The sequence below is a fragment of the Mustela lutreola genome, chromosome 11 (assembly GCF_030435805.1).
Source record: "Mustela lutreola isolate mMusLut2 chromosome 11, mMusLut2.pri, whole genome shotgun sequence".
NCBI classification, from domain to species: domain Eukaryota; kingdom Metazoa; phylum Chordata; class Mammalia; order Carnivora; family Mustelidae; genus Mustela; species Mustela lutreola.
In genome coordinates, this window is record NC_081300.1 from 46,814,423 (window position 1) to 46,828,834 (window position 14,412).

General features: G+C 40.5%; 1 protein-coding gene across 2 annotated transcripts in view; it reads right to left on the bottom strand.

Annotated features, from left to right (window-relative positions):
- Window positions 1–1,430: 1,430 nt before the first annotated feature.
- Window positions 1,431–14,412, bottom strand: part of TTC39C (tetratricopeptide repeat domain 39C) — a 104,122-nt gene continuing 91,140 nt past the window's right edge. The window contains exons 9-14 of one of the 2 annotated variants that reach the window (XM_059140430.1): window positions 11,819–11,928; window positions 10,662–10,785; window positions 5,694–5,791; window positions 4,536–4,640; window positions 3,207–3,245; window positions 1,431–1,962 (exon numbers count right to left, since the gene is read on the bottom strand). In XM_059140430.1, the coding sequence (XP_058996413.1) occupies window positions 1,873–1,962; window positions 3,207–3,245; window positions 4,536–4,640; window positions 5,694–5,791; window positions 10,662–10,785; window positions 11,819–11,928 (566 nt within the window). In that variant the 3' untranslated portion in view covers window positions 1,431–1,872. Of the gene's footprint in view, window positions 1,963–3,206; window positions 3,246–4,535; window positions 4,641–5,693; window positions 5,792–7,584; window positions 9,420–10,661; window positions 10,786–11,818; window positions 11,929–14,412 lie in introns of those variants that run through there. The other variant, XM_059140431.1, reaches the window with a different exon arrangement.

The window sequence follows — 14,412 nt, forward strand, 5'->3', positions numbered from 1 at the left end:
AAGTACAGAGCTTTATGTAATCTTTGAGTAGTAAATAATGGTTCAAACAGTATTTGAACTGAAAATTCAACTAAGTACAAACTGAACCAAGAACTTCCTGATTCAGAATGCCCTACAATCATAACTGGGAAGTTTGCCTCATATGCTATAGCCTAAGAGAACAGAATGGCCAAGAGCCATATTTTACCAATTCATAACCTTCTTCCCTTAAGCCTTGATGAGATTAGGTATCCAATACTTGTAATACCAATTTTTCTCTTCAGAAAGCATCTACGTGGCTTCTGGATCAACTCATTCACTGAATGTAAGGTAGCAATCTTTTCTCTCTGGCTAGTGTCAAAAATCCATGCAGGATTCACACCAGAAAGAAAGTCAATGTGAATAAACATTTTGGAAGTAAGGAATCATGAATATAGTTTAGTCAAAGTCAGTGAGGATTAATTCTTTCAAGGAAATTATCATTCCCTCAAAACCAGATTAAGTAGATTAAAGCTGTCAACATTCTAGCTGCTCCTCCTATGTTTTATTTGGAAAAGAAATATTAAAGTATTAAGATCACAGGAGAACATGCTTCAGCTAAAAGGATATGTAAATGACACCCCAAGATGATACTCTGTAACTCAATATAAACTTTTAAAAGTCTAACCTTAAGCCTGAACCATGTTAGTCACACAACTATGGCAGAAATTCTTAAGTGGCTGAGGTATTTAGACTCTTCCAAACCACAGGTGTGCAGTACTGGACAAAGAGGTAAATTAAATAACAATAAAAAATTAGCGATGAAGGCTTAAAAATTAACTCTGGACTCCTTATACAGAATAACCTGAGCTGAGGAGAAAATGATTAAACCCTGGCAACAGACAGCCCAGCAAATCCTTCACCAGCAAACATTCTGAGGCAAAAAAAAAACCCCTACGTTCACTCAAGAATAACCTTTTCGAGAAATTTGTTAAAAGACTTCCAAAAGCTGGTAATTAGACAATTTATCACAAAGAAAAGGAAACTCCTAAGATGTAGGTATTATTTATCTAGCCTATAGACTAGGCTTTCTAATACACTAGCAAAATAGTTCTACTTTTGGTTGTAAAACTATCTATTAGGCCTACCTGGCTGGCTTTCAAAGGAAAAAAAAGTGTTCATTACTCTGAAACATTTTGTAGACAATCTAAAGAAAAGCATTTTTTGATGACACGTCAGCTGAAGACCATTTGTGTTTTAATAAGGAAACAATTCTGGGTTATTAACAGTTTTGAACAAAAATATTCTATCTGCGATCAGGAGATCCGCGTTCTAGTCATCGCTCCACTGCTAACAGGAATCATCGAATGGGACAAGTCAATTCGCCTTTTTGTGCCTGAGTTTCATTGTCTAGACAATGGGGATAAGAAAATCTGTGTTGTGCTGTGCTACTCACAGGTTAGAGGATAAAGTAAAACACTAGAAAGCACTTTTATTTTCTTTTTTCAAAACACAATATAAACGCTATGTCATAATACTGTTGATAATTTTACAGGTACCTCCTAGCGTACCCAGTCAGATGTGTGCTTAAGGTAGGCGTTCCTAGAAGATCACAGGTTGAATATTTAGTCTGATTTTATTTTAAAAATAAATCACAAAACTAAAATGTATGAACAAGGTCACTTAGCCCTCTCCCCATGTGGTTAGTCATAATTACTAGGATCATCATTATCATTACTTCTTAGCTATATGTTTAAAAGAGGCGATCTTGAATATGTCAGCCTAACTAGAAGTGTGTCCCTGGCACAGGTGGTTTTCAGAAGAAAAGCCAGTCTTCGGAAGAGCTGTGTCCTCTTGCTTTTATTTTAAAGTGCAGAACCTGGTGGGGAGGGACAGAACAGGAACCCCATGTCGTCACTGAGGCACCAATTCCCTCAGAGAGGCCAGAGCAGCATGGATGCGGACATGCAATCTGTTTTCAAAGTCGTAGCCAGAGAAATCCTCCTGTAGGACCAAAGAAAGAGATTTATGGACTCTCTTAGCTAAGCTTTCTGAAATATTGTAGACCACATGGCTTGGTGCATCCCAACATAAAACCCCTAAAACGCCTACCAACGGCTTCCCATCCAGTCAACTTTGTTATTCCCTAAAGCCTCAAACTTTGGGATCATGTTTAATGTCCAGGGGAATGTCATTAATGCCGTCTCTGGAAATTTTTCTTCATATTATCCCTGAAATGGTAGTCTTAAATCGTGCTCAATCAAGTTGCTGTTAGAAATTCTTCACTCAAGCCTGTAGTTATGAAAATGAAAGCCATTTTCCCACTCAAACAAAAAGTGTGTTTATAAAGCAGGAGGGGCAATCTCATGAGTTTTTTTAGGAGACTGGTAAATTTCACTTAAATATCAAGTGATCGGGACGCCTGGGTGGCTCAGTTGGTTAAGCAGCTGCCTTCGGCTCAGGTCATGATCCCAGCGTCCTGGGATCGAGTCCCACATCGGGCTCCTTGCTCAGCAGGGAGCCTGCTTCTCCCTCTGCCTCTGCCTGCCGTTCTGTCTGCCTGTGCTCGCTCTCTTCTCTCTCTCTGATAAATAAATAAAATCTTTAAAAAAAAAAATAATCCTCTTTATTAAAAAAAAAAAAAATATATCAAGTGATCATGGGGCACCTGGGTGGCTCAGTTGGTTGGGTATCTGACTATTGGTTTTGGCTCAGGTCATGAGATCAGGATTGTGAGATCAGGTTCTGCTCTGAGCTTCACATTCAACAAGAAATCTGCTCTAAATTCTCTCTCCCTCCTCTCCTTCTGCCCCTTCCCTCCCACCCTCCCTCCCAGCTCTTGCACTCTCTCTCCAAAATGAATTTTTTTTTTAAAGATTTTATTTATTTATTTCACAGACAGAGATCACAAGTAGTCAGAGAGGCAGGCAGAGAGAAAGAGGAGGAAGTGGGCTCCCAGCGGAGCAGAGAGCCCGATGTGGGGCTCGATCTCAGGACCCTGGGATGACCCGAGCTGAAGGCAGAGGCTTTAACCCACTGAGCCACCCAGGCGCCCCTAGAATAAATAAATCTTAAGCGAAAAAAAAAAAAAAATCAAGTGATCATTGAATCAATTAGTTATTACTTTTACTTTCCAGAAATATCCATCAAAACAATCATCTAACAAAGCTTCTTGAATTCAGACTCAAGACGACATAATAGAGAGCAAGAAGTGCCCTAGAAAGAGGTAGTAGGTATAGTATTTTTACCTTTGCTTGAAGAAGTAGAGTTCTGCCTCTTGCTACGGTCTATGAATGTAAGAAAAACATTATCTCTTAATATCTACACTGATACGTACTCAAGCAGAAAATGCTGTAAGAGGACAGGTTAATTAAAACAATTCTCAGTAGACACAGAGGTGAGTCAGCTGCTCATTCAAGTTTAATGACTCCATTTTTCTTTAATGATTCTTATAAATTCTCATCAAGGCACTGTTAAGTAATTATGCATAATCCTCACCATTCTGTAAGAGAGAACAACTTAGGAAAATTATTATAGCTTAAGATCTTACTGAATAACCTACAATTGATGACAATTAAAAAGTTTACTTGGCCTCAGTAAGTTAGATCTCCTTTTGAAGGCATCAATTTAGTTTTCAAGAAACAGACCAGCCTTGTCATATTTTAAGTATGTATCTTAAGGCTACCTTAAGAGTACAAATTTTCTTAAAGAATATAGTGTTAGGTTTTTCTACCAAAAGTCACCACACACATTTTTCTATTTTAGTAAAATGAGAATTTCAAATAAAAAGACTTCCAATCAAAAGTCTATCTTTGGTGAGCTAGGGTACCTGTTTAAGGGTTAAGCTAGAATCATGTTTCTATTGATGTAGCTCAACTTTTATGAAGTCCCTATATTTGAAAGTGGAATTGAACTTAATCAAAATTAGAATTTTATAAAGCTAGTATTATGTAACTGAACTTCTAAAAGAAAGTATCAAGCAAATCCAGTAGCTTTTTTTCTTTTTTAACAAAACTGCCCCAATGTACTTAAATACGCAAAGTAAATGTCAACATAAATTTATAGGATATTCTAAAAATTTTTGAAGCAATCATCACATCATTCTCATCAATCTCACCATAATCTCTGTTAACTTGGCATGGCAGGTATTTTTTATCCTGTTTTAATTATTAGGAGGAAGGTATGAGGTTAACCAGGATCCCACACCAAGTTAAACAGAGAACTGGAACCAAAATGCAATTCGAAGTTCTTCTGCATAAACCACACCACATCATGTCATACCATCCTAAAAAAGGCAATGACTTTCCCCTCAAATGAGTCTGGCTCTAAAAAGTTACATTTATACATCTAATTCCCAAAAAAAAAAAAAAAAAGTTACTTTGCTCAACACAGTAAGACAGGATTAGTAGCTTCTTGGATTCATCCTACATGAAATCAAGGAAAACCAAACCCAAAACAACCCCGCTATGGTCAATCAATAGACTTGAAATGAAGGGCGGATGCTTTGTGCCTACCCAGTTGCACATTTTTGGGGGGGAGCTGAGGAACATCACTTAAGCAACTATGTAAGATCTTACCTCTGGTTTGTCTAACAGAAGACAGCCAAGTTCATAGCAGGCATATGGCTGAACGTATAAGTTATTCTGACGACACAATTCATCTTTAACAGCTCGCTGGAAGAACTGAAAGTAATACAAGTAGTATCAGAATTAACTCCTTTCCCTAAAGTTTCATCACATCTTCAGGAGGCAGAAAGGGGGATTTCTCTTATTTCTGTACTCTAGACCAGATTTTCTTTTTTCTTTGCAACCTTATTTCTTCCCATCCTTCCTCATCCGTCTCTCAGAAGTCCCCTCCATGCTTACACTTCCAAAGCTCTGCCACCCAGCAGTCAGCCCAATTTGCGTGGCTTGTTTTTCCAGCTGATACACTAGCCTCTGCTGATGGTGCTGCAAAAACATTTTTATCTGCATCTCCAAGTCTGAACCTATCATTTTAGTACTGAAAACAAAAAGCCCATAAGCCAAGAACCATCCCTTAGGATGTGTCTTGCTGATACCTTAAGCATGTGATCCAAAACAGGCCATTTAGAGCCGTGTAATAACTATGATGACCCCACAGTGTAAAATTTAAAAATTTAAGACAAGGGCATCAACTCCCTAGGATTTAAAAGTCAAAGGCCTCTACTACTGCACATAAACTCTTTCAAAAGGTAATCAAAAGAACACTGGGGTAAACTTCAAAACAGCCAACCACACAAAAACCTCAGAAAAATCCTTCCGACTATATTTGAAAATAATGAATCGTTCTTTTCCATATACCGTGTACCCCGAAGAACAAGCACGCTTCTAGACCTCACCTCCAGGGCCGCATCCGTCATCTGCCGTTGCAGAGACAAGAAAGGTGAACACGGGGGCACACCTGATCATTGTTGTCTATCTCTAACTGTGAAGCTTCATTCTGTCCCTTTAAAACTGTCTGCATCCTCATTTCCTTCTCCTCTGAGGCTGTCATCTTAATACGAAGCTAGTGGCAGAAAAGAAGCCTGTCTGTAAAGAAGTATTCTAAGAATCTGGAGTCACATTAAGAACGAGGTTGCACTGTCAACCTATGGCATCTGCAATGACCTGAATCAGTGTGGTGGATAAAACTCTGGCTGCAGTGGGAGATCTGGCTCTGCTGAATACATTTCTCATTTTGCTTTTCCCTAAGCGACAGCAGCATTAATGGTTTACCTGAACAGCATCTTCTGAGTTTCCTAGACATTTGTGTATGGCACCAAGAAGCAAATACTTTAATCCGATGACAGATGAATCATCCACCGCGTGGCAAGCTTAAAGAGAAGTGAAAACAGCAAGAAGCAGCATATACGGTCTCTTAATCTCTTAAATACCACCAAGAGTTAAGTGTTTCATTGTTCAGTGACTACGGCACAGTTCATAATCCCGCCCAGATGAGGCTCCTGTTCCTCATCTGGCTGTGAATATCCTTATTCAAGGAAAAGCAAAGATATCAAACGTCACAGCAACAGGAAGATTCGACATTGCCTCCTACTGTTACTAAGAAGAAGAAACCAATCTGGGAAGCTTACGTACTATGTGATTCCAACTATATAACATTCTGGAAAAGGCAAAATTACGGAGGCAATACAAAAGATCAGAGGTCTGGGTCGGGGTGGGGAGGAACACATGGAGGACAGAAGGTTTTTAGAGCAGTGAAACTATTTGGTATGATACTACCTATAAGAGTGGATACATGTCATTACACATGTGTCAAATCACATGGAATGTACCAAACAAAGAATGGCCCCAATAGAAAACTACACCTAATGACGTGTTAGTGTTGGCTCAACCGCTGTAACGGATCCAGCGACTGGGTGGGGGATGCTGGGAGACGGGGAGACTGAGTCCAGGGGGCAGGGAGGGGTGTGACAGATGGAAACTGCATTTTTCTCCTCAGTTTTGTTCTGAACCTAAAACTACTCTAAAAAATACTTCAAAACACCTCCATATTAATGTCCTAAGCCATACAGTGGGCACCTCTGAATGTCTGTACTGATGCCCTGCACTGGCCATAGAGGGGGGCTCAGACATGATCCCCCACTTCAAGAAGCTTGCAACTCCTGGGCAGGACATGCACACATGGGGGAAGAGGTTCAGAGAGTTTTCTAAGGACGTGAGAAGCACAGTGGAGCCAACAGAGCAGGAAAGGAAGTAGTTGTTTCTATGGACCACCAGAGACCCTGAGATTTGGTAAGGTTTTATAGACACATACACATACATATGTACATATATGTATCTGCACAATCATATGTATGTGTGTGTATAGATGCATGTATATTTATATACACACAAAATGTTCAAAGTTCCAGAACAAGTAATTGAAAGAGTTTGGCAGAGTAGCAACAAGGTAACTGTGAATAACAGACTCTGAACCTACAGAAGCAGGAGTTGTTTCAAAAAGCTAGGCTGGGAATACCTCCACATTAAAAAAAGACCTTGGGGGCGCCTGGACGGTGCAGTTAGTTAAGTGTCTGACTCTTGGGTCTCAGCTCAGGTCACAATATCAGGCTCAAAGGATGGAGACCCATGTCTGGCTCTGTGCTCAGCACAGAACCCACTTAAGATTCTCTCTCCCTCTGCCCCAACCCCCTCTAAACAAAACTTTTTAAAAAAGATTTTAAGGCAACAGTGTCAAGGAAACGGGAACACAGGTGATGTGCTCATTCAATATTTACTGAAAATCTACTATGTGCTAGGCAGTTCTAGGTGCTTGGAATACAGCAGTGACAAACTAGAAGCAATACCTGCCCTTAAAAAACTAACATTTCGTGGAAAAGCTAGATGATACAAAGGATAAACAAACAAATAAACAAAACATATGTTGAAGAAGTGTCAGTGCTAAGGTAAAAAATTAAGTCAGGAAGGGGTATGGAGGTATGCATGTGTGTCAGAAAGGTACCAATTTAAGCCTCAATGTAAAGGTGATATTTGAGTAAAGACCTGAAGGAAATGAGTGAAGGAGACTTGTGGATATTTAGAAGAACATTTGCAGGTAGAAAGAAGAGAAAGTGCAAAGGCACCGGGGTCGGCATGTGCCTGGTGTGTTCAAGAACACTAAGAAGTATGACTAGAGCCTGGTAAGCAAGGGGGGAGGGCAGTGAGAGGCGATAGGGTGGGGGAAGAGGGTGGCTGGTGGACAGATCACACAACACTGGAGACCTTGGACATTTACTGAATGGACTTGGACATTTACCTTAAAGAAGATGAAACCACAGAGGATTCTGAGCTCCAAAATGACATGGGACTTTGTTTAATAGGATCACTCTGGGTGCTGTGCTGAGGACATACAGAGACTTCTTTACAATGCAAAGGAAGAATGCAGTGCATAAGGGAGGGTGGGTGGGGAAAGGTCTATGTGTGAAACCGCAATACAAGGATGTAAAAGTCCAACCACATGTGCTGTGGGGAGGGAGCTACAAACGGGGACTTGGGAGCAGCTGAATGCATAAAGCTGGGGAGGAGCATTTAATTAATCATGGACTACCAGTTTTTTCTGGAACTCACTATTTCTCTATAAAGATCTGCTCTGTACTCTACACAGCGGAAGAGATTTGGATCATTACTGCTTAACACTGGGGAATGACAGAAGCTAATTAATCGATCTCAAAACTGCACTAATCTTTAACACAGATGCTAAAGAATTAAATGGCATTTACTCAAGAGCCTCCCTTTCCCCAGGACCACATCTTTGCTATTTATTTTGATACCTGGAAAGGGGTCCCAAGAACAATTCGTCACATTAAGTGATAATCGTTCTTGTGCCTGCTGATTACAGCCTATTTTATGGTTGCATTTGTGTCTGAATTCTCTCTACAGGATCTTGTATTTATGCATTTCAAAGAACACTTAAAATTCTGTATTGTTCCTTTGAATTAGACATTTGTAGATATTCTAGACTTGCGTCACAACTAGGGATGGGTTTAAAATTATGCATATCCTTTTGCAATGGACATAGCAGAGCTTATGCGCACCCAAGAAAATTTTCTTTCAACCAATCCCCCTTGGGAGGGCTACACACTCTAATTACAGGGCCTCTGCACACAACTTATTTTGGAGTTGTATTGCTTTGATCTCTGGAATATCAAAACTGACAAAAGCTTTTTTTACTTTTGAAGGGGGACTTTATTTTTTTTTTTTGGAAATAAGCAAAAGGTGCCTGCAAGGAAGTCTGATGATAAAAGTATGTGATACAATGGATAATTCTATATTTGATCCAAAAGTGTGATTATACAGAAATCTGACAAATTTCCTTTAATGACTAACAAACTAGTTTTGAGTAAGTCCAAATATCAGTATTAAGCCTCTTTTGGAAAAGGGCAGCATGTGTGTGAATAAGGATACATTTCTATAAAACCATCCTTCTGGATGTATGCGTTATTTTGACATAACGGTCTCATGGTGCAATTGTGCTAGCTACGGGACGTAAATCTCACCATGCTCCCAGGAGATGAAGCTGTAGGAAAGCTACTCGCTGAGCTGTCCTCAGATCAGGGGCAGGGAGGGACACCTGTCCAGATGGGAGCTGGCCATGTCACCGAGCTCTATCTGAGCACTAGTCTCTTCATGCATAAAATGGCTCTGACGATACTGTCTTTCTTACTTACGTAGAAAGCAGGATAGAGCAAACTAAACAATTTGCCAGGTTAGACAGCATCCAATGTCTGCCATTAAGTACTTAAAAAATGCTATGATATTTCTTTAATCACCAATAAAGCTTTATTTTATTTAAAGATGTCGTTTAGGGGTGCCTGGGTGGCTCAGTGGATTAAGCCACTGCCTTCGGCTCAGGTCATGATCTCGGGGTCCTGGGATCGAGTCCCGCATCGGGCTCTCTGCTCAGCGGGGAGCCTGCTTCCCTCTATCTCTCTCTCTGCCTGCTTCTCCGTCTGCTTGTGATCTCTCTCTGTCAAATAAATAAATAAAATCTTTAAAAAACAAATAAATAAATAAATAAAGATGTCGTTTATTCTTCCTGTGAACTTTTCCTAGCTGCTATAATAAAAATGACTTTATGAAGACACTGCCATAACACATATGGTCCTATGGTTTTCTTTTCTTTTCTTTTTTTTCTTTTTCAGATTTTATTTATTTGGGAGAGAGACAGAGAGAGAGAGAGCGAGAGAGTGAGCATGGGTGGGGGGAGGGGCACAGGGAGAAGGAGACTCCCAGCTGAAGGCAGAGCCTAACTCAGGGCTCGATACCAGGACCCAGACAGCGATCAGGACCTGAGCCCAAGTCAAACACTTAACCAACTGAGACACCCAAGTGCCTTGGTCCTTTTTTTTTTTTTAAATACATGAATGAAAAAATCTAGGCTTCTAGTTACATTCCTAGGTATTTATTACAGAGAAATGAGTACGGGATATCTGCAGAAAAGACAAGTACACTTATGTTGTCTACTTAGTGTAGCAGCTTTGATCAGGATAGCTCAAAACCCAGAAACAAATCAAATGTTCATTACTCGGAGAAAGAATAAACACACAGAGGTACAGATGGAGCCAGAGGACAGAGGGCCACTCAGAGAGTCAAAGGCATGGACCATGGACACCGGCGGCAACACACATCACTCCCACGGAGCCTATGCTGGACAACGGAAGCCAAGCAATAAAAAATACACACAGTCTGAACTTACATGAAGTTCAAGGATGGGCAAAACTAATCTGTGGAGGGACAAGTCAGAACTGTGGCTGCCTTCGAGGGAGAGGGGCACCCAAGAAAGTGCCCAGGGGAAATTACAAGGCTGGTGGAAACTTTCTGGATCTTCACCGTGGTGCTGGTGGAGGACAGCATGTACATATCTGCCAAAACTCAATGAACCTTACATTCAGTATCTATGCATGTTAATACACGTGAATCAAACCTATATGAAACAAAGGGCTATTGTTGGAGAAAAAAACTGTATGCTTTCAGCAACCCCCAGGGCCACAGAATCAGCGACGCCTGGAGTCTGCGTGCCTCCCTGCACGCACGCTGCTAACAATGCAAACGTGTCCGCACACTACTGCACTGCCCACACCTATCACCTAAGCCACCAACCGTCCATCACTACACCACCCCTCCAAGAAAGACAGATCTGTACTCTCTGAATCAGGTAATATTAATGAGACACTGAAGGAACCAGGTCCATCACTTTGTTTTTACCTTGACTCATTCTCTGCAGGTTGGGGAGGGAGCAGTTGGGAAGGGCTTTCCACAGGTACAACACTTCGATGGAGGCCAGCACGCACAGCGCTTTGGTCGGAGCCTGCTTCCGAAATCTCTCTGCCTGCAAGCGGTTAGAAGGATCAGGCTAAGTTTGTGCCAACAAATTCAAATAAAAACATATACTTCGGAGATAGCCAAAAATGCATGGTTTGTGTTTGACATGAACAACCTCCTCCAACAAAGCTAAAAAGGAGAACGTCTTTTTCTCTCTCTCAAAAATTTGTTTGCTTTCTAATTTTTAATGGATTGGTAGATCTGCCTTTCAGTCATTCTTCAACTCAATCCACTATCAGGATCCGGGATACACTCAGAAAACATTGGGAGCGAACTAGATTCAGTTCAGCTTAAATCAAAGGAATTTGTAAAAGCTGAGTGACAATAATGGACGGGTTTACATGGAAAATGTAACACTAGATGCCTTTTAGTTTTGGTTTTACTGACTTTTTAATTTTCTCCTTAGTCCCAGTAGTCTCGGGGGCATTCCACATTACAATCTAGTTTGTGTTCAAACTAAGTCATTAATATTCATTCATTAGAAACAAACTAAAATCATGCAAAATTCAGGATATGACAAGTTGTCATGTAACCTACAGTAATTTGGCTAACTTTGATTCTTTAAAGGTGTAGACAGAATAAATTAGGAACTTTATCCCTACAATGCTGGCCCTTTCTGCTGGTAAATCTGAAGCATATTTCTGTTGTTTTTTAGGTCAAAATGTGATGTGCTCACTAGATTGACAACCAATAGTCTAGATCTCTTGCCTAGATTCTGCCCATTTCTATTCTTCTAAAATCACTTAACTCTTTAGATGATGCTTTCCCTCTCCAGATAGGCCCATTAGCTCTGCATGGTCTATAACGCATCTACCCACTCAAACAAATAACTCCTTTAATTACATGCAGCAAAGCAAGCACTTTCCACTCAGAGGAGAAGAGGGACCACGGGAGTATATTTTCTCCCCGGTGGTGAAGCCCATTCTACATGGCCAGTCAGTCACCAGCTGGGATTAGGATTTCCTCAAATTCGCCTGAGGTGGTGTCAGTTACGGATGCTCATTGTAAATACCACACTGGACCCAGAGACTCCAACATACCTTTTTCACTGAGAACTGTTCAATCTGGTTGTTTTTCCTTTTGAAGAGTTTCTGAACTTCTCTGAAGACTATCTGTGCCCCATCCACGTCACCAGTGGCTCCCTGACAAACTGTAAGACACCAATGTTGCACTCCTTAAGTATCGGGAGTGGGGGGAGTAGATATCATGGAAAGACACCGAGGTTGATGGTACTTGGAAAATGTTACCAAAGCAAAAATGGGAGCATATATTTTTAAAGATTGTTACACAAAGGCCTACGCCATCCCGTTGACTGTCACACCATTGATTCAACAACTATTTCCCACCTAACTGGGTTCCCAGAGCTTTGTGGGGACATAAAGGAAGACCAGTCTTAATCCTCTTGTTGGGTGCTAGTCTCTGATGAGATATAATTCCCAGCTATTGTCACGGTATACAGTCTAGCTGGAGCCCACATGCTCAGAAAGTGTAATAAAAGAGAATTTAAGGAAGAAAGAACAGTAAGAGGATCATGAAGCTTCATGATGGAAGGAGGCTACCCCTATGCCTGGAAAGAAAGTCATAAAATTAGTCTTACACGTGTTCATTGGCCACCTACCATTTACAAGCCACCATCAAGAACATAAAGAAGAAACACATGCTTAACCCAGAAAGAAATGTAAATTTCAGCTGGAGAAATAAGACCCACACATAGTCCCAGAGTTACAATGTATATGGTGAGAAGAGCCTCAAGAGAAGAAAAACCAAAGTGCTTTGGGCAAAGTTCAGGAAGAGAAGGGATCATTTCTCTGTGGAATGATCAGGAAAACTTTTGAGGAGCCAGGAGTCAGGCTGAGCCTTGGAGGAGGATAAGACTTTGATAGTCTGTATACAATTTTCACCCATCCCAATCCCCAGGCAAAGACTTAATCACATTTCCTTCGCTTCATCTTTGAAGATGAAACTTTACCAGCTTCTCAATTCCAATGGCACTGAATCCATTTTCAATTTTCTCTTAGATGTTGTCTTTGGCACATGTTTTTCAATCCCCAGCTAGAGGACCTGGTTTCTCCTCCTCTATTTGAGTGCTCCTAAAAGTAGGTGGTCCTCTACTCACAGTTTGGGGCTTGGCCAAGCAGAGCACAGGGCCATTGCATGTCAGAGAATGGACAGCTTTTGGCCAGGCCAAAGCAGCAAAAGCACTGAGACTCATAGAAGGCTGTGGGCGTCAAGGTGATGGGAGAGGCAGAAGATTTTCTACTGGGAATAGAAGGGATTAGGCTGAATGTTTGGTTCCCCTCCACCCACTTTAAATCTGGAGGTGTCTCTGGGTCTAAAAAGAGTCTCTTGAAGACAGCATTTGATGGGTTTTGTTTTGTTTTCTTTTTCCATTCTAATATACTGTGTCTTTTGATTGGGGGCCGTTAGCCCATTTATGTTCAGGGTAACTCTTGAAAGATATGAATTTAGTGCCACTGCATTGCTTGTAAGGTAACTATTACTGTATATTGTCTCTGCTCCTTTCTGGTCTATGTTACTTTTAGGCTCTCTCTTTGCTTAGAGGACCCCTTTCAATATTTCCTATAGGGATCATCTGTGTTCGTAAATTCTTTTATTTTTTGTTTGTCCTAGAAGCTTTTTATCTCTCCTTCTATTTTCAGTGACAGCCTAGCTGGATATAGTATTCTTGGCTGCATATTTTTCTTGTTTAGTGCTCTGAATATATCATGCCAGTCCTTTCTGGCCTGCTAGGTCTATGTGGGTAAGTCTGCTGCCAATCTAATATGTCTACTGTTATAGGTTATAGACCTCTTGTCCTGAACTGCTTTAAGGATTTTCTCTTTGTCTCTGAGACTTTAAGTTCTACTATTAGATGATGGGGTGTGGATCTATTTTTATTGATTTCAAGGGGGGTTCCCTGTGTCTCCTGGATTTTGATGCCTGTTCCCTTCCCCAGATTAGGGAGGTTCTCTGCTATAATTTGTTCCAATATACCTTCTACGCTTCTTTATCTCTTCCTTCTTCTTGGATCCCAATGATTCTAATACTGTTTTGTCTTATAATATCACTTATCTCTTATCTCTTGAATTCTCCACTCATGATCCAGTAGTTGCTTATGTCTCTTTTTTTTTTTTCCAGCTTCTTTATTCTCCATCATTTGGTCTTCTAGATCACTAATTCTCTCTTCTGCCTCATTTGTCCTAGAAGTTAGAGGCTCCATTTTTTATTGTACCTCATTAACAGCCTTTTTGATTTTCACTTGGTTATATTTTAGTTATTTCTCCAGAAACAATTTTCTAGTATCTTCTATGCTTCTTTCAAGCCCAGCTAGTATTTTTACAATCATCATTCTGAACTCTAATTCTGACATCTTACTAATGTCTGTATTGATTAGGTCCCTGGCAGTAGGTACTGCCTTTTAATTTTTTTTTTTTTTTTGAGATGAGTTTTTCTGTTTGTCATTTTGTCCAAAGAAGAGATGAATGAGGGAACAAAATGCTAAAAGGGTAACAATGACCCCCCCAAAAAATATACACTAAACAAATCAGAAGAGACCTTCCAGAAAGTGGTTCTTTTCTGTTCATAGAATTGCTGCTATTCTTTTCTTCAATCTCCTGTTGAGTCTGTAGGTGTT